The sequence below is a fragment of the Phaenicophaeus curvirostris genome, chromosome 9, assembly GCF_032191515.1.
Source record: "Phaenicophaeus curvirostris isolate KB17595 chromosome 9, BPBGC_Pcur_1.0, whole genome shotgun sequence".
NCBI lineage: Eukaryota > Metazoa > Chordata > Aves > Cuculiformes > Cuculidae > Phaenicophaeus > Phaenicophaeus curvirostris.
This window is the reverse complement of record NC_091400.1, coordinates 28,748,065-28,768,883: the sequence shown is the minus strand read 5'-3', so window position 1 is coordinate 28,768,883 and position 20,819 is coordinate 28,748,065. Positions and strand designations below refer to the sequence as shown.

Below are 20,819 nucleotides of genomic sequence, written 5' to 3'. Positions count from 1 at the left end.
AGATACTTCAGCAAGATACTTAATGAGGAAGGAGAGTCTCTGTCAAACTCCTTCTTTATTTACTCCCTTCCATCTAAGAAGTTCAGAAGAGCTACTTCAAATACCATCTTCTGGTTTACCAAGAAATAACTGATGAGATGTTAATGATAACTGATGAAAAAGTAATATTTGTGTCCATGTATATAAGCCACTTCCAGTATCTTCAGATCTTGTGGGTTGCTGATTTCATTCACCCTCCTCCGTGAAAGAGGAAGATACGCCTATGATTTGCAGAGATACTCTGTATAGAATAACCTTAATATGGCATTGATCAAAACTCAGTTATTAGAACAATTAACTGAATTCATCATTGATACTTCAGCAGTATACAGAAAGAGCTCATGTGGGCTAATTTAGCCTGAAAGTTGGTATTCAACATCTGGAGAAGAAAACCTCCCTACCGAACACTCCATGTGTGTTTATCTAACATCTAAGATTCAAACCCCATCACTTCAGTTTTCATCCCCCTCTGTTTTCATTGTTCATCTTTAATGCTAAACTCTAACTCATTATATCCTTTGTGTTTCCTCTGTTCAATCCATCTCATATTCATGCTCATACTCCCTTCTCACTGTGTGGCCCAAATTCTCTTATTTCCTACTTTTTTCCCTCAAATTAGTCTCTCAATATACTCAGTTATTTTCCTATATTCACCCATTTCCTCCTGCCTCACTGTTCTCACATCTACCTGGGTAGGCCATAAGGACGTTATATCGTATAATAAGGGAAAATTAAACATTTAATTTTGTGCAGTGAGAAAGCACAGCCAATTGCCGGGGAGACGTTTTCTTTTACTATGTTCCCACTTTTCTTCTGATATCATGAGAAACCATATAAAAAAAATAATTAAAGAAGGCAACCAAATACCTGCAAGAATGATAAAACAGCTACAACTTCTGTAAATGCTTGTGTTTTGGTTATAATCCTCTTTCCTAGAGCTGTTGTGTATCTCTCAACACCTCTCTAATGTGACCAACCTCTTTAAAAAGAGCAGACATGCACACAAAAATATACCTGAAGGCTGTCAGTAGTGGAAGCTTTGGAAAGCTATTTGTGGCCCTGTAATCGTTACCCCTTGTTTTCTTCCTCTAGAATATTCTCAGCCTCTGTTCATCTCATTTATTACTTTTTTTCTTACCTGTTGTCAAATGATAGAAATTGACTTTTTATAATTTTCACGTAGGAAATACCGAGCTGAAATACTATAATGAGAATTTAGGCATTAATTTATATGAAGCCATTCTCAAAAATTTGAATTATCTGTGCTTTTTTATTAGCTCCTGAAAGCCTGATGCAGGCTTTGGAAGATCTTGATTATCTAGCAGCCCTGGATAATGATGGAAACCTTTCTGAATTTGGAATAATTATGTCAGAATTTCCCCTGGATCCACAACTGTCAAAGTCAATTCTGGCTTCCTGTGAATTTGGATGCGTTGATGAAATGCTCACCATTGCGGCCATGGTAACAGGTACTCAGAAATAATGTCTTACTGCATGGCTTGTGCCACCTGCCAAATCCACGCAGACGCTTTCAGATTTTATTCACAAGGGCAACGCAAAGGCAGATTTTGTTACTCACATCCTGCTAATTTCAAGTAAATTACTACCTTTGGGTGTTTTAAGTTCTTTAGTTGAAGCATGCAGTGAAACACAAGTAATGAATTCATAAGTAGGAGTCAAATTCCATTCTTCAGACGCCCCATTAACTTCCAACCTTCTGTCAGAACGTATACATAGAACATCCCTTCAAAACGAACTTTCTCATCTCATATTCATGTACGTATGTTACAGACTTGAAGCAGCAAATTAGGGAAAGTTCTAATTACTAACAATATTGAACTGTTGACCTACAAAGAATTACTTTGTGATCTTGCTTCTCCACTTTAAATATTTTATAAGCCTATCTAACCTGAAGTATCCATACCATTCTGTCCTCACGGATTGCTCCACTCCTACATGGCACTATGAGACAAACCAGGTGGCCCTAAACACTGAACACATTAAGTCTAAAGCAAGAACATTTATATTAGGAGGTTAAGTACAGAACTTCTTTCATCTGATGCAACAGAGTTTTCAAACCAGCACATAAACCTTAGATATTTAAGTCTTACTCATTCCGCAAAAGCTGCTGTTGAAATCTTAATACATCAAAGATGCACAAAACTGAAGATCTCAGGATAAGTGAGAAGAGGGTGATTGTAGAAGTTCAAATAGTAAATAATAACGATGACTTCTCAGGCTCTCACCAGATGGTACAAGACAGGGCTAAACTCAGATTCTTTCAGGTCTCAGTGTGACACAGTGATGTTGGCTCCACCAACATCTAGCTGTCTCGCTTTTCTCCACAGCAGCCTCCGTACAGTCACCTGAGCACAGAAGCAATGCTTGAGAGCTACCTACTGTTCCACAGCCACAGCTTAATCTTGTCTGTAGAGAATGCTTTGGCATCGAATAATTGTGCTCTGCCCAGAGAGAATATCCTAGTCCCAGAAATTGGTGAGGAGACTTGGGCAGCAAGGTCATGAACCCACAGGACACCAAGTGGCATTAGCTCTTCTCCTTATGCAACAACTTGGGTTTATGCTCATGCTGGCTGGACTTTTAAAATTGGGCCTAAATTTGTAGCAAAATTTTCAAGTAAAAACAAATAAAACAAATGTAAACAATTGAGCATATGCACACCTTAGATTTTGGAAAAGCTCAACCTTCTCAAAAGACACAGTTACGTAGCACAGCACTGCAACAAAAGTAAAATGCACTGGAAGGCACAAATCTCAAATTATATGAGCGAATTAAGGCATTGCATCCATAAATTTCGTTTCTTTCTATATTAAACCATATGCTTGGATTCTGGATAACTTGGATCATGCCATTAAAAACACTTTTGGCATCAGTCTAGGAGAAAGCTTCTCACCGTCTTTTGTGCTTACAGCACAAATTAACTAGAGACAGAAAGAACATCCACATAAATAAAACTTCAGTGAATGCAATAGATTCTTCAGCAGCAATGAATATTAAAGGGAACTGAGAAAGGAAACTAAAATACCCATGGAGTTACTATTTGTGCATGTACCTACGTGTCTTAATAACCACTGGCTTGATTTTTTTTTTTCTGAGCTCCTAACTGCTTCTTACACGCACCTCCTGGAACAGAAGAGATTGCTCTTACTTGCTGGCGAAAATTCTCACACCCTGCAGGAGATCACTTTACTCTTATCAATGTCTTCAATGCCTTCAAGGAAGCCAGCGTAAACTCCACGAGCCAATGTAAGTGTACCCATACCAGATAAAATGAAGCACATTGTAGCCAATTTGGAAAACAAAACAAAACCCCCAAGCATTGTTAGCATGTTGTTCACAAAACCTGTTTGAATGATTCTTTCTAGAATTGATAATTTGCCATGAGAAGAGAAACCTAAAATAGTAGCCATTAGAAGTGAATATTTTAATATATTAACCAATTGAAAATGAGCTAGGACAGCCTAGCTCATCCAACAAGGCTGCCTCAGCACTATCACTACTGTCATTGGAAGTGACATTGTTCTAAACCAGAAAGATGGTTCTTCCTGAAAAAACATACATTTCACGGTTAAGATGTGAAATGACAAACACAGTTGAGAAGGGACTTGATTGCTCCTGCCGCCCAACAATTCTGGCATTTTTCTAATAGCTGTCAACTAAAAGTAAAGTATAAATAAAAAATTGTATGTAGTGAAGTTCACATTTACAGGAAATTAAATAAAAGCTAGGGGACTGCACAGCAGATAGCAGCTCTTCACAGTATTTTCCTGTGCTCAGACATCTTGCTCAGATTCATTTAGTTGGAGTCCAGCACTTGGACAGTGGGCAGATGTGCATATAACTAAGCATAAACTTACAGTTGTTTCAGGTTCAGTCATGCTGAATGCAGAAGAGCGCTTCAAGTGATCCCGTCCTTTCCACACATGCAGGATCATCGGCAGCAGTACAAATGGCATTTCAGTTCCATATCCTGGCCTGTATCCAGAAAGCCTGAAAATAGAGTTGCTAGTCCTTCTATTTGAAGCTATTACTTTTCACAGACCAAATAAGGGATTTTGAATATTTTTTGTTTAGAAATATACAGCTGAAATTCCATAAAACTAAGTAAGGATATCAAGTATTGCCCACTCAGTTTACAAGTAATATCTACGAGTCTAAGTTTTCAGCTCTGACACAACTACTTTTTCCAAAGTGGATTTAATGTATTGCACCAGGCAAAGAGCATCTTACAGAGCAGTATCTGTGGATAGCATCCACCAGTAAAACTTTGCTTTAAGCCAAAATACTGTTTTTCCCTCCACAGACTGCAGTAATGAGAAATGGTGTCGTGATTATTTTCTAAGCTGTTCTGCATTGAGGATGGCAGAAATTATCAGAGCCGAACTAGTAGAGATTATGAAGCGTATTGAACTTCCCATTTCAGAACCCAACTTTGGATCAAAAGAAAATATGCTGAGCATTAAGAAGTCTCTACTATCTGGTTACTTTATGCACGTAAGGAAAAACATCATGGTTTCATATTACTGCATTGTTAACTTACACAGAATTCTTCCAGAGAACTTCAGTTAGGTAGTGAAATCTTTTGACCATCAGAAAGGATAAAAGCCATTTTTTCCACACTGTATCACACAAATACTCCTGCCAATTCCAGTTTCAGCTATCACAGCATGAAGTCCACACACTTCACTGCAAGAGGAAAACTGTCAATATGCTCTTCACTCAAAGAACTCTTTTACCTTAAAAAATTCTTTAACTTACAATATTCTCTCAGACGTTATTTCCTTTTTGAAGATGTTTTTGTGAAAATACCCCGAAAACAAAGACTTGACTTGTTAAATATGTTTAGGAATATAGAACATACAGCTTTCTTAACTTCAACAAAATTAGGCACTCTCAACTGTTATCTGTAAACAAGAAAGATTAATTTATCCATTCCCACTTGGAAACAAGCTTTCCTTCCCATCACTATCCTCCATCTAAATATAGGAATGACTCTTCCAGACTACAGTACTTCAAGTGCCTGACCAAATGTTGTATTTTAAAGTCTTATAATTTTTTAAGCATACATCTGTTTCCACACAGACCCTTAAAAGCCAACTGCAAACTTCAGATATTTACTACAAGCCTGTCCTAATTTGTTGCAGTTTCCTTCCAAAGATACAGACTGATGTTTTCTTTAAGCTTCATTTCATACTATCTAGTCCCTAGCTCTCCCACAGAAATTTGGGAAGAGGTTCACACTTTCCAGTTGAAATTATTGTACAAATACAAATTTAATCTCTGGTTTTAACACGATAGGCAAACACTGATCTATGCCTCTTGTGCATTCAATTAATCTCTCTGCCTTTTTTTTAGATTGCTCGTGATGTAGATGGATCAGGTAACTACTTGATGTTAACACACAGACAAGTGGCCCAGCTTCATCCTTTCTCATTGTATTATAACACCAGAAGGATTCCTGAATGGGTTTTATTCCATGAGTTTAGTATATTGGAAGACAATTCCCTCAGAGTAGTCTCCGAGATATCACCTGATCTGTAAGTTAATAATGATGAAACTGTTTCTTCATTCATACCTCTATTACAGAAGTGTAATTAAAGTCACAGGCAGGGTAAGGATGTGTGGGTACGCTGACACCAATGCTTGAAAAGGTCAGCTCTGGTCATCATCTCAGTTTCCTCTACCTCTGTCATAAAAATATTTATCTTCTAGTTCTGTTGAGAAAACATTCTAAGCACAACTGATTTGCTGTAGGTAGGGACATTGGGTTACAAAATTAAAAAACAAACAAAAAAAAACCCACAAAAGAGAAAAAGACAGTTCTCATCAATCTTCATACCTAGTCAAGCAAGAGGAGCAGGCATCACTGGAAAGGTGAAGAAATTCATGGTTTTCACACTTTCGATATTCAGTACTGAACATATGCAGAATAAAAATTCACTTCTTCGTTGCAGTATTGTTCTGACACTGTGTGTAGCTTTGCCTGATGGCTTCATTTTTCATTCAGAATATCTCATGCCCTTACTATTATTTTCATGCAAAACAAAACATCACTTAAGACAGCCTTTTGTATTTCCTAACATGTGCTGATCTGTTCAGGTCCTTAAGTAAGTCTCAACGTCTGCCCCTGTAACTGTCATCAATTCATCCATTGAAAAAAATACCTTGCAAGTAGCAAAAGTTTCTTACAAGGTAAAATATTCCTACCCCAAAAAATCAAGGAAGAAGTAACACAGCAGTGTACTTACAGATTAATCTAGCTAGAAATGTCTGTGTTCCGTGAAAAGCTATTTTCCAGAAAATCTTTTTCTCGACATGTTTTATGTACCCAGCCAGCTAAATCACTCCATATCAACTGTTTATGGATTCAAGAAAAGACAACAGTCTTCCTTCTGCAAAAACCTCTTTACACCGAGAACATACATTTCACTGTCCTTTCTTTTCTATTTTCAATCTTTATAAGAAAGACTTTTATCAAACCAAAAACTGTGCAAATCCAGTAAAATTACTATTTAATGCAATCTGCAGCATTGAGAGCTGAAAAATAACGACCTGAAACACAGACTGAGTACATTAAGTGCACATGTCCTGAAAGCACAAACTACTACTACATCTTGCAGCAAGTTTTGATTTTGAGTTGAAATACCGAATTTCTAGCTGTATGCATCACTATGTTGCTGGTATCTCTGTAGAAGCCTGGAAATAGTTATTTAAACATTTCAAAATTAAATTTAAAAAAATAATAATGTTTTGTTTCATTTCCTCAACAGATTCGTGGAGCTGGTACCTCAGTATTATTTTAGCAATCTTCCTCCTAGTGAAAGTAAGGATATTCTGCAGGAAGCGATCAATCACTTGTCAACTGCTTCAGCCATGAAGGAGGAACAGAAAACTAACAACCACAGCAAAGAAAATGAAAAATTTCCTCAAACTCCCACTGAACAAAGATGTATTGTTCAGTGATTTTAGATTGAATTATCATAGATTGTACAACTTTAAATAAAAACAAACTATACAACATACATCCTCATCTTAAACAATGTAATTATTTCCAATTGTTGACATAAATGTATTTCACAGAAGAAACAAATAGAAAAAGCAGTGTTTCATAACAAAAATATACGATTTAGGTTTGGTTATAAATATATTGAGCAGATCTTTAAGTTTCCATGTAACATTGGGTTTTTATTGACCGCTTAATGATGATCTTGAAGTATATTAATATACAATATTTAAAAATATTAATTTGATGGATATTTTCGGTTCTATCACCTCCTTGTCTTCTAAGTGTACAGAGGAAGCATATGAGCAGTAAAAAACATTAATTCAAGAGCAGTCTTCTGAAAATATTGCGAAGGTATAGTTCTGTATGTCAACTTTATAAAAAATGTATTTATCAGAAAGTTCAGAGTGAGAGATAGTCTTTGAGTTTATCCATAATTCCACTAATTGCATCAGCTGGAACTATCATAACAGTCCGCAAAGGTTTCATTGGCACATCATCAAAGGACCATCTGCCGCCCAAGCAGGTGTCACTCTCCTCTTGCACGGAGTAGTTGAACTTCAGAAAGGCTTTCTAAACAACAGAAACAAATGCATTAGGATTAAAATTTTTCATTAGCATGACGATTATACATAATCTAAACAAAGTAAAAATAATGCCCCTATTATGCATGTGCTTATTAAGCATTTATTTTCTTCCCTGTCAAGAAGGACCACCAAAGAAATCCTACAAAAAAAAGTACTATTAAGTGTTAAAAACTATTTACTTTTCACACAATTTATATAATTAATGTAACATCCTAAAATGACTACAATCATTACAGTTTGGTATCAGAAAAAAAGACCTAAGAGGAATAAAAGAAACAAAAAACCAGAAACATCAATGCCACCTTTATATGCTTCCTGTTCCTGATTTTAGATGATTTTAAGACAGCCTCTAATTCCATATTCTCACATTAAGAAATGCTGACCCTGTGAAGCATCAACTAGCAGGGATCGTTGACCAAGAACAGGAATACCAGGCCCTCAGTAGATCTTCCAGCCTGGAACAAGAGCAAACCCCTAGCCGTGTAATTTGGAGAATTACCAGATCAGCCAAAACCCCAATAAAAGGAACAGCAAGAGAGTCCAGGTAGAATAGAGGCTGCATTAAACATGATAGCTTGGAGTTGGCACTATGTTAAAGGCCTCTAGCAATAAAGAGGCTCTACTGCATTTGTGGCCTTCCCTAAGGCTGTTCAGAGACCTAAAAATTAATATATCTGTAATAATATGTGGTACAATAATCCATTCTTTCACTCTGCCAATAAAAATGAAATATTAAGGGGATAGGCACTAATATGAATCCTAATCACAACTCCAAAAAGCTCTTGGAAAGAGTCTAGATTGACATTTATAAAGGATGCTTCTTCAAATCAGCAGGTGTCCATGATGTGTATTATTTCTTTTCACTGATATATACTGCATATAGATAAAACCTTTATATTTACAGATAAATCCTTTTTTATTAGCTTTCCCAGACAATGCCTGACAGATAAGAAAAGGTTACCTAACAAATGTTTCCAGTTCTCATGCAAGTCAGATTAACAAGTATGAACTGAACATCTAAGCAGAAAAACTTACCTAACCTCTCCCCTTTGCAGGGAAAATTAAGATCCAGTCTCCTTTTAGGACTGCTATTTACTAACAATATCACAAGATTGTCAATTTAATTTTGGAAGAACAGTTAAATTGAGTGGCTTTGTTCAAGAACAAGCAATTTGAATAATGGAGGCACTAAACCTTTAATCAATTCCGAGTCTGGACATAACAGAGCTTTTCTTCTGCTCCCTCAACAACATTTCAAGGAACAGAATAAAGCACAGAGAACCAACAAGTGAAAAAAGTCTTCCTTTGGTTTATGTGGCTGTCTCATCTCATTTACTAGTATTTTATGGCAATCCAATTAGTGTTATGTGTGATCAGGGAGGATATACACTCCAAAGCTAATTTAACATATATATATTATTAAATACAAAGACCTACTTAATCTAATATTCTCCACAATGCTTAAAATGAATTTGTTAAAAACACCGGAAAGACTGTTAAAAATAAAAGCATGTTCCATTTGAGTCTATTCGCTAGAGTTGAAAATTATTGCAATTTAGATAAACGCACACAATTAAGACTTTTAAAATGCCACTCAAAATAACAAAACAGAGATAAATACAAAATAAGCCATCTAGAACATAACACCTGTGGATACAGGGGCATCACAGGCTTCTCCCCTTCAGCCTTTCAATAATGTTTACACAGAGTTCAAGTTTAGTTTTAAAGCTGCTGTGGCAGAAACACAAAGAGAAAATCCCAAACTTGTTATTGCATGGAGGCTACAACAGTATCCCCTATAGTTAATAATTAATTCATCCACCTACATTTTTCTTCTTACCAAGAAACAAAATTACAGCCATATCATAGTCCCTAACAGAGAATGCCAGGAATGATTACAAACTGAAACCTTTGCTATTAACCATACAATGTATGTGCAAGTACTTTATGCTGTAGGCACTGCCAGAAATGAAAAAATAATGGGCTCTTGTCAAAGTAGTAATATTGTAGAATAATACTTCGAAAGCTCTGGGGGCGGGAAAGAACAATGAAAAAACCTTTGCATTCCAAAGTATCTTTTTAATTTAATTTCCTGCATCTTCCCCTCTCCTGATTTGGCCTGGGAACAGCAGAACTGTGTAGTCAGGTTACCTCAGGAGAAAGGAATTAATATTTTCAACTCAGTACTTGTCCTGAGTAGAACAGACAAAAAAAAGGAGCTGACAGCTACTTGTTTGGATCTTCAAGTTTTTTATTCTGAGCATTTAAAGTAATCTGAGCATCTAAAGTAATAGGTATCCAAAAGGAAATCAATAAACAGCTTTTGCATTATACAACATGCTACACAAATGCAGAGCTTTGCACCTATTAAGTTTCTTGGGAAGAGATCTCAGTGAAATGCATTTAACTGAACTATCAGATCTCAATAAAGCCTCAATAGCTGTTTTTTTCTGACACAGGACTAACTATGTACGGACAAGGAAGAGATTCCTCTGCACTTTCTTGAATTTTTATTCTTCTAAGTGCTTAAAGCTGCAACACGTGATTGTTAGAGCACCTTTCCAAGTTACCACCTGTTGTTTAAGCTGCCACTCTTGAACACCACTTGCGATGTAAATCATGTTAGCTTGAATCTCACTGACAGATATTCAAGCTAACCTGCACTTCCTTCAATTCACAAACAAGGAGTCAGTCTTCTCTGTTCAGCTGACACAGCAATCTAACAGGTCTTTCACATTTCTTATCATGCAGATTAAAGAAGGCAACTGTACTGTCCCCAAACAAAACCAATTTCAAACTCTTGTAAACTCAGTTGGCCTGAGACATGCTGCTAAATTCAATATCCAGATTTATCGCCGATTGCTCATCCTAAAAATATGGACATGTAATGCACAGTATTTCAACAAGTCTGACAATTATTACATTCAATTCAATCTCTACAGCGTCACTGTAAAACTAAAGAGATGAAGCTTAATTCTTTGAGGACAAGACACCAGCTTCAAAACAAAGTAAAATCTGATCTTTCCTCTAAGGTCTCTGCTTATTTCAAGTATTCTTTGATTTTTTCTTCTGTTTTCCTCATAGCACTGTAACCCCATCAGGTAGTAGTCCTGCCACGGGTAGAAACTACACAATGCTACAGTCAGGTTAATTGTGACCTGATACCAATAGGACATCACTAAATTCGCACCAACACAGAGGATTAATTTAATAATTTTGACTTCTGGATGTCACAACTCTCCATGACTGTCTAACTACAAAAGTTGTTGTGTTCCATACACAAAATTAAATTGCTTGCTCACCTCTCAGTACTACAAAAAAGCCACACATAATGTAAAAGATACATGACCACATTCTTTCAAAGCCCCACTTGAATCTAGGGTGAAACACCCTTTTTGCTGACATATAAACAAAAATAAACATTTTAAATTGGAAGAATCATGTTACCTCGTAAAAGAATTCCTCCTCTGCATTTGCAAACATTAATTCCTCCTTTTGCTGACTTCTCCCTTCCCTCCTCTTAGAATTACTCTTTGTGGCTTCTGTAAAGGTCTTGCTGATCAGAAGATAGTAGTAGCATTTTCCACAAGGTTTGTTTGTTCTCTGAGACTCTGTCAACTCTTTCCTGAAGATAAATAAATGTTTACATGTACAATTTAAAAATACACATTTACATACACAATTCAAACTGTCAAAGGATGTATGAATGAACTTATTAATGTATTATTAAACCCTATTAAACTTATTAATGGTTTAATATAGAAGGGATATTCATATTTCAGCCTATTCTTTCGAGTGCCACATAACACAGATTTTGCACACACATCCCTAGTACAAACAAACTATTTACACTTTAAAACAATAAAAAAATGGACGTCTTTCCACACTTCACAATATAACCCTTTTTCCCTCAATTCTTGTTCATCGCAGAGTTGGTGAAATGACTTTATGGGCAACTCTCCAGAAAATTCCTCAGGTAATCACTTGCATGAGGAATTATAACTGAACAGCCAGGAGATACTCTTGCCCACCATTGTGTTAAACACATTTTCATCACAAAGAGGCTGAGACTTGAATTGTATTTGCGACAAATGCTGTACTAGCAGTAAATCTCAAAGCCAGACCTTCAAGCACCTCATTTCTTTCTTTAACAAACTTCCTGACCAACCCAATCTACATGTTTTCTTTCATATCTTAGTAGTAATTCCTTAAAGGTCTATTTTATTGTTAAAATCAGCCATGACAGCAGTCAACTTAATCTAACTTCTAATCTCACATTGCATGAGAGAAAAGAAGAAAAAAGAAAACAAAAATCTTCATTTAATTACTGGAGTTTCTTATTCAATACAGCTTCCTGGTTCTCAATATGGCACTAAAATAAAACAGTTCTGCACCTCAGTGGATTTATTTATTTGCTGTCTCCCAGCCTATGATATAAATCCACAAACTGGTAGAGTTTAACCAGCATTCAAACTGCTTCACTCATTTACTCAAAACCAATCAAAGCATATAGTTTTCATGGGCCATAACACATCCACCTTATAAGCCTGCCCCTCAATCCAAATCTTCCATTCCAGAGCCAGACATTAACACATGAGCAGAAACATCCAAGCTGCTCGTTATCAGCAAGCTATAAAAAGTTTCCATTTTCAAATTTTCCTGGATCTATATGAAAATAATCTGCAATAAAAAGATAAACTACAACATACACAGCTATTTCTGCAGTAGCAGAGCACATATTCTTAAAAGATTTTCTCTAGCTTAAAAAGGCTGAAATGCCTAGATATAAAAAACATTAAAATATTAACTAAAGACCTTATATAAGATGAAAGATGAAAATAATATTTTCTGTTCATGCCTTACTTCAATCTAAAGCATCACGTGTCTTAACATAGTCCTATATAAATAAGACTTCTGCAAAAATATGAAGTACTATTCAACATCAAGTAAAAAAATCCCCAAACTTACTGAAGCTGCTGGTGCATGGGTAAAGCAATTTGCGGTGGTACGTTAATGAATCTTTCACTTAGTATAAGACCAACAGGCTTAGTACTGTCATTTAGGAGCTTATCCAGTTGTTCAACTACATGCTGTTCACAGCTCTTCTCGCACCGACTCAGAACCAGCTCTTTCACTTGTTCAGCACACTGTGTACCCTACAATAAAAACAAAAGATGTATTTTCTTTACATTATAGAACAATTATTTACATGAGAAAACCTTGAATGTGAACTTCAGGGGAATATTCTACAGGCCTATTGGCAATTTCATTAAGCAGCCTGTAAAGCACTGATTTCTCTGAAATTACTTACCAACCCTAAAGCTGAGGGCACCAAGTTTCTTAACTGATAGGAATGCAGCTTGGAGCTGCAACAAAACTGCACTCAACAGCAAAACTCAAAAGCTGGGAAAGATTGAAGTGAAGAAATACAAGAGGCTAACAGCTCAGTTACCCTGGAACTACTTACTAAGCTCTAGTTTTAACTCTCTATTCCACTCTTCGATTTGTGTTTGACCTTCAGCAAGTTACGCAGGACTTAATCCAAAAGAAAGTTAAGTGATGTGCAACTATTAGTACCATAGTTCTCCACAGCAGAATTCAAAATCCTGATCCAGCTGTCTAGGCTTATTATACAAGGCAGAAAAGCAGGATGCAGTCTCCCTCATTATTGTCTAGACGTCAATAATGAATACCAACCTTCCTTTCTGTTAAGTTTACACAGCTTATAAAACCAAAGACTTCATCGTCATCTCCATCGTCATCACTACTGTCTTCTTGGACTTCTGCCTGCTATTTAATGAAAAAAAAACAACACCTCATATTGACATTCTATTTCCATTCTCTGCAGCAAGAAGTGGTTTTCTTGCCAGAAGATGCTTAGCAGATGACAGCCATCAAGGTAACAAACACATAACCTACAAATTCTGGTTATGGTTATGAAAGTGCCGCATCATTGAATGTCTCTTTGTACTTAGAGCCAGCTATACAGAAAGCCAGGTCATGTATCTTCCACAGCAAGATCTTTTGAAAGGCACTAAAATTTGATAGCTCACATATAATAAGCAGCAACTTGGTACAAGAGATGGCAATATCTTAAGCAAAACCAATTTTCTTCTGTTTCTAATGTACAGAAATAAACCTGCAAAGTCTTAAAAACCATACAGTAATAGAGCTTTGATGAAAAACAAAACAAAAAGCTCGACAAAACTCACAATGAAAAACTTGGGTAAGGAAATGGGGGTCATAGAGTTGTAATAAAAGGGTCACATGAAATTTGGGCAGAAAAACTGTTGGCACAAGACAAAAAGAGAATGGTACAGCAATGATAACCACGCAACATGGTACAACAGCACAGCTGTGCCATGGGGACAGCTTGTTAGGGTTTGAGAGCAATGTGGCCATGACATCTTGAACACTACAGAGTACTGAACAGCTTCCTTAGCCAGGAGGAACTTGGGAGCCTCTGCAGTGCTCCACTGCCATAGCAGAAGTTGTTCAGGACACAACTCAGAATCCTTTACTCTGCTGAAAAAACACCGCACAAAAAGGATATGTCACGTGGGATATTTTTGGTCTGTATCTCTGCACAAACTGACACGGTAGGGAAATCACAAGGTGCTATTTCTTAATGAGATGGTAACAAGCCTCTCCACAGCATTTACAGCATTATTACTCTACTACACTAAAATTCAGAGAGAAAAGTGAAGCACCTTCCATAAGAAACCAACAAAAACAATCAATTAAATTCCTTGTTTGGATGAAAGTAGAGATGAAAAACTTCAGCTCCCACAGAAGAATTGCTCTAAAAGCAGAAAAGCAAGAAAACATACAAATTCAAAGACAGGATCCCCTTCTGAAAGTCTGTTATGTCATTTCAATGCAAAAAGTACTGTACTTCTTTTACAAATGTAAAGTCTGTCTTACCTTGATAATACTTCCAATATGATTCTGTTGTATTAGTATATCAGTTAATTCAGCAATGTTAACAGGAGCTTTTAGAAACAACTGGAAAATAAGAAACAAGTATTAAGAAGGTTTGGGCCTTATGATATATCATGGGCTAATTAAAAGAAAATAAAGTCAGTAATTCCTCGTAAGTTTGTATGTTCCATATTTTATTTCCATTTGTTTATTTAACTTCCCTCAACACAATATCATAAAGACTAAAAATCAGCTTCCTGAAGCACTTACTTCTCAACCCTCCACAAGCTGGCTTTTTGCATACCTGCTGAATGCAGGTTTACAGCAGAAACAGACAAAAGATGATTGGAAGCTGCCACCTTGAACAGACATACTGCTTGTCAGCCTGTTTTCTAAGGGCTGCAATGCACAAAAAAAACCCTCCAGGAAGCTGATTAACATTGAAGGAGGTTTTCTGGGAAGCAACTAACGCAATAGAAAACTAAAAGATTATAAACACTGTGGAGAAACAGACCTACAGTTCATTGGGTTAAATTCTTGCAGCCATGGTTTAGGAAACACATGCTAATTGTGGCTGCAATTATTTTATCTTCATGAACTGAAGCACAGTAAAACTATGAATCAATACCAATGTGAACTGATGACTTTGCATCGCTCTTCAATAACTCATTTATTAATGGATATAACGACCAAGCTAACAAGAAATCAAAATACCTGTTGTAGTAATTTCTTTATCCCATTATAGTCATTGGCCGATATGGAATGTGCTTCAAATTCAATATTCACTTCCTGTGAAGGAGTAAAATAGAGAATATCAAACATACTTTGCAAGAAGCTATATCAAAACAAAGCTAAACTATAAGAATCTTGAAGACAAGTAATGGTCAACATCAGAAATGGAACTTATTTCCGTATTTCAGAAATTTCAGCAATTGTTACAATTTTAATTCCTTCCATAATCTTTAGAGAGCATCTGTGTAAGTAATTTTTTAAAATTAACTTACAAATGGTGTTGTGAAAAACCTTTAATGCTTTGTTCCTGCAATCTGGTTCACACAATTATGTTTACTGTAGCCACATAGACTCTTACTGTAGAGAGGCTTGATCCAGGCCATTAAACTCTTAGAATGGCAGGACTGGAGCGTAATGCCTTAGCTAGATGAAGATTGCTGCAGACATTTGAATAATTACATCCAAACACATACTTCTGCTCTTTCCTCAAATTCTAATGGCATCATTAACTCCACTGAAGTCTGCTCAATGGGCACATGATGAGATGCAGTCACAGCAACAACAGAATGTGAACTCCTGTTCCTCTACCCAGAACAAATGCTGCATGCTTATCAAACTCTTCCATTGGTTTTCTATATTAATAGCACTACCTGCCAACATTGCCTTGCCTACCTATTCTTCTGTGAAGCAGTGTTCAGGATCACCCAGATTAACTTTGCTTTTTCATTATCAGTTTGGATTCGACTTTCTGAAAAATCTAAACAACCGAGCCTTACTTTTGTCACCAATTAAGACTCATAACTCTCTCCGACCCCATATTGAGATCACAGTCTTTATTGTCCACTGGCAGAACACTGTTAAAGGCCAGTTTACAATGTAGAAAACAGATATACAACCACTTGGGGGGCTAATAAAAAACAGGAGATACACTCTGATATTCTTCTACAGTCTAGTAAGGAAAGGAAGCTCTATAGAGGCAACTGAGAGTACATTATTTACTTGAGAAACTATCTATACAACAGATTGTATCTTTGGTGTACACAGCATTGACTCCTGGCATCCAGGACTGCTTTAAAATTCAAAGATCTCACTGAATGATTAAGCCAATAAATTCTGAACAAAACACAGTTAACAGTGGTTCCAAACGCTGAGCAAATCATAGCCATAAAATTTATATGTCACAGGAGCACTAGATGTTCTAACACTGGTTTTGCTTCATGGCTTTTCCACTACCTAAGTAACAGCCTAGTATAAGAGAGTTCACAAACCCTCTGTCTATCATCTATTTTTAAAAAAGCAAATAAAGACTCATCACATATTTTGGAGCATCCTGTCTTGTTAGAGTGCACTTATTCTCTTCCCCTTGTGTTGCATCCAAAGCAAAGCAAAAGCCCACAGAGCAAGGTGTCACATGCACTACTCTGCTATGGACAATGCAGCAGTGAGCAAAGCTCCTCCTCAGCAGCCAGGTCCCATTTGCGGATGATATTCTTGTTCTCAGACAGAGAGAGCTAACACATGCTTCTTTGGGTGAAGAAACTATTTATGTATAAATACTGAAGACTGCATTTTTCCCACCTGAAGTGGAAAGGGGTAAAGGGAAAGGCTAGCACGGCAAAATTAAAAATGCTGAGAATTACAGAGAAACATGTACCCTTCCTGTACCGTACAACTTTCTAAGTTTGTACAGTTACAAATGGTCATTACAGTTCTTTAATATTAGCAATGCACAACTTGCTGTCCTATACAAGAACTCAGTGAAACAATGTATTTTTATATCAAGGCTTCCCAACTGAAACAGATATAATAGTAATATAACACCCTCAAAAGCTGAACTACAAAATTAAAATAAGCGTTATAGGGCAAATTTAATCCACTGCACAAGCAACAACAAAAAACCCACAGGAGTGAAGCAGTGCAGGATGCATTCAAAACCCCTTTCACTTGGGACTCAAGAAATTTCATCCACAAACACCACAGTAAAAGTTACTCTGCATCTAAATTACGCAGGAATGCTGAGCACTAAAAAAAAGGGGGGGGCGGGGGGAAGATTATTGCCATTAGCTTTAATTTCAGTGTCTACACATTAGCACAACATCCTATATCAGTTTACAAACACTAAACAGTACACAAAACACTCACAGTGCTATCCAAGAACTTCATAAATGCACATAAGGCCAAACTTAAGTCAGTATCAATTTACCATGTGTGCTATGCCAAATATGCTTTTCCATCATGTTAGTATGGCTGATGATACGATTAAACCTCCACTTTTTATTGTGACATAGTTTCAAAAAGAGGTATTTTTTTTTCTATTTGCTACCAAGCTAACTCAGGCCTCAGCTAAGGAATACAGTAATAAATTGAGAGTGAAACTCTAGTGGAGACAATGAAGTTAGAAAAATATATAAAATAAGGTATCTGCATTACACGAAGTCCAAATGACAATGAGAAACCAGATTCAGTGGAAATTTTTTGAAAAATAATGAAAAAAACAGATTTAGTAGAAATTTACTGACAGGCTGTGCTGTACAACTAGCTTGTAATAATTAATCAAGACCCTGACATGAATTATGAAAGTCTTTGTCTATATGAACTGAAGGAGGAAGGAGCGTTGGTTTTGTTGATTGTTCAGGTACGAGAACCAGTTGAAAACAAATGGACTGAGAAATGTTTCCCCATTTGAGAGCCAAGATAAAGTGATCATGCACAAAGAAGAAGAGGTCAACTAGTGGATACCGTGATGAAGATGAATTGCCCCTCTGAGGAAGTCAGAGACCCCTAAGTGACTGCACTATGAATTTTAAGATGCTAAATGGCAGCAGAGACCGATACTTGAGTAGACTTATTACAATGATTTAGGGGGAAGGTTTGAACGCTTTGGGAATCAAACGAATCTCTATAATTTTATAGTATAAAAGATTATGATTTTTGAACAATCATTGGGAACCCTTAAGGTGGAAAATCCCCAGGGTAACCCCAGTGCTGAATAAAGATACCTTGCTTAACAGTAATGATCATCGTGCAGTTGAGTTTAATCTCTGTTTCAAAACCGACAGATAGTTCTAGGGGGTTTTTTATCTTTTATGCTCTGTCAAAATGACAGATTGCCTTACCATTTTGACACCTTAGTAACAGTTAAAAGTCAGTGCATAACTCCTCCATTCCTAGAAGGAAGGACACCTTCTGGTGTCTGTGTTTCAAAACTAAATGCACTTGTCTAGAAAGCTGCCTGGAGGAGAGGGACCTGAGGGTGTTGGTTGACAGCCGACTGAATATGAGCCAGCAGTGGCCCAGGTGGCCAAGAAGGCCAATGGCATCTTGGCTTGGATCAGAAACGGCGTGACCAGCAGGTCCAGGGAGGTTATTCTCCCTCTGTACTCAGCACTGGTGAGACCGCTCCTTGAGTCCTGTGTTCAGTTCTGGGCCCCTCACCACAAGAAGGATGTTGAGGCTCTGGAAGAGTCCAGAGAAGAGCAACAAAGCTGGAGAGGGGGCTGGAGAGCAGGTCTTACGAGGAGCGGCTGAGAGCTGGGGTTGTTTAGCCTGGAGGAGGCTGAGGGGAGACCTCATTGCTCTCTACAACTACCTGAAAGGAAATTGTAGAGAGGAGGGTGCTGGCCTCTTCTCCCCAGTGACAGGGGACAGGACAAGAGGGAATGGCCTCAAGCTCTGCCAGGGGAGGTTTAGGCTGGACATTAGGAAAAAATTCTTCACAGAAAGGGTCATTGGGCACTGGAACAGGCTGCCCAGGGAGGTGGTTGAGTCACCTTCCCTGGAGGTGTTTAAGGGACAGGTGGACAAGGTGCTAAGGGGAATGGTTTAGTGTTTGATAGGAATAGTTGGACTCGATGATCTGGTGGGTCTCTTCCAACCTGGTTATTCTATGATTCTATGATCTGTCCAGGTGCAGATGTACACACAGAGGGAGCTTGGGAAAAGAAATTAACATAGAGACCTTCCACTGCCTGAAGGGGATACAAGGAAGCTGGGAAGGGACTGTTTACAAAGGCTTGGAGTGATAGGACTAGGGGCAATGGGTACAGACTGGAGAGGGACAGATTTAAACCAGACATAAGCAGAAATTTCTTCACAATGAGAGTGGTGAGGCCCTGGCCCAGGTTGCCCAGAAAAGCTGTGGCTGCCCCATCCCTGGAGGTGTTCAAGGCCAGGCTGGATGGGCCTTGGGCAGCCTGATCCAGTGGGAGGTGTCCCTGCCCATGGCAGGAGGTTAGAACTGGATGGGCTTTGACATCCCTTCCAACCCAAACTATTCTAATGATTCTAAGATCCTAGGAAAAGTCAGTGCCTCACTCCTTCATCCCTAGAAGGAGGGATACCTCTGGTGTCTGTTTCACAACTAAATGCATTTACAAATATGTTCAGGTGCAGATGTTCGATCAGAGTGAGGTTAGGAAAAGAAATTAACATTTCATTTCCTTGACATCTGGCAGTTTTTCTTCTTTTGCTCCCCCCTCTTCTTATACAAAAGGAAATTACAGCAAATCTTTTGCATCCAAAGCATCATTTCCAGGCGGCCACCCCTGATCCCACACAGACATGATACACGCAAGTCCGCAAAACTAGGATTCCAACGTTAGGGAAAAAAAAAAAAAAGAATACCTAAGAATTAAGGCTTTCCCCAACAACGAACAGCGACCCCCTGGCCTTATCCTGGAGCCAGGGACTCCCAGGCTGCCCCCATGCAGAGAGCAGGGGGGGTGACAGGGAGAGCGGGATGGGGGGACAACAGGGAGAGCGGGATGGGGGGACAACAGGGAGAGCGGGATGGGGGGACAACACGGAGAGCGGGATGGGGGGACAACAGGGAGAGCGGGATGGGGGGACAACACGGAGAGCGGGATGGGGGGACAACACGGAGAGCGGGGTGGGGGGACAACACGGAGAGCGGGGTGGGGGACAACAGGGAGAGCGGGATGGGGGGACAACAGGGAGAGCGGGATGGGGGGACAACAGGGAGAGCGGGATGGGGGGACAACAGGGAGAGCGGGATGGGGGGACAACAGGGAGAGCGGGATGGGGGGACAACAGGGAGAGCGGGATGGGGGGACAACAGGGAGAGCGGGATGGGGGGACAACAGGGAGAGCGGGATGGGGGGACAACAGGGAGAGCGGGATGGGGGGACAACACGGAGAGCGGGATGGGGGACAACAGGGAGAGCGGGATGGGGGGACCACAGGGAGAGCGGGGTGGGGGGGACACAGGGAGAGCGGGGTGGGGGGGACACAGGGAGAGCGGGGTGGGGGGGACACAGGGAGAGCGGGGTGGGGGGGACACAGGGAGAGCGGGATGGGGGACACAGGGAGAGCGGGATGGGGGACAGCGCTCCCCACTCACCTCATCGACCTCCTCGGATTCCGACCCCGACTCTGACTCAGACTCTGACCCCGAGCCCGAGTCTGAGCCGCTCTCCACGGCCAGGACCCGGCGCTTGGGCTGCGAGGCCATGGTGAGGGGCGCAGGCGCGGGCGGAAGGGGAGGAGGAGGAAGAGGG

At 38.8% G+C, this 20,819-nt stretch overlaps 2 protein-coding genes across 2 annotated transcripts in view; one reads left to right on the top strand and one right to left on the bottom strand.

Moving 5' to 3' along the window:
• DHX32 (DEAH-box helicase 32 (putative)) overlaps positions 1-7,023 on the top strand; it is a 27,203-nt gene extending 20,180 nt beyond the window's left edge. The window contains exons 7-11 of the mRNA XM_069864170.1: positions 1,317-1,508; positions 3,157-3,306; positions 4,364-4,554; positions 5,416-5,597; positions 6,831-7,023. Coding sequence (XP_069720271.1) covers positions 1,317-1,508; positions 3,157-3,306; positions 4,364-4,554; positions 5,416-5,597; positions 6,831-7,023 — 908 coding nt within the window. The remainder of the gene's footprint in view (positions 1-1,316; positions 1,509-3,156; positions 3,307-4,363; positions 4,555-5,415; positions 5,598-6,830) is intronic.
• BCCIP (BRCA2 and CDKN1A interacting protein) lies at positions 6,526-20,819 on the bottom strand. Its single transcript, XM_069864169.1, has 7 exons — positions 20,663-20,819; positions 15,286-15,360; positions 14,575-14,655; positions 13,348-13,440; positions 12,619-12,806; positions 11,098-11,275; positions 6,526-7,636 (listed from the first exon to the last, which is right to left on the bottom strand). Exons 1-7 carry the CDS (start codon positions 20,771-20,773, stop codon positions 7,466-7,468), a joined length of 897 nt encoding a protein of 298 aa, XP_069720270.1. The 5' UTR covers positions 20,774-20,819; the 3' UTR covers positions 6,526-7,465.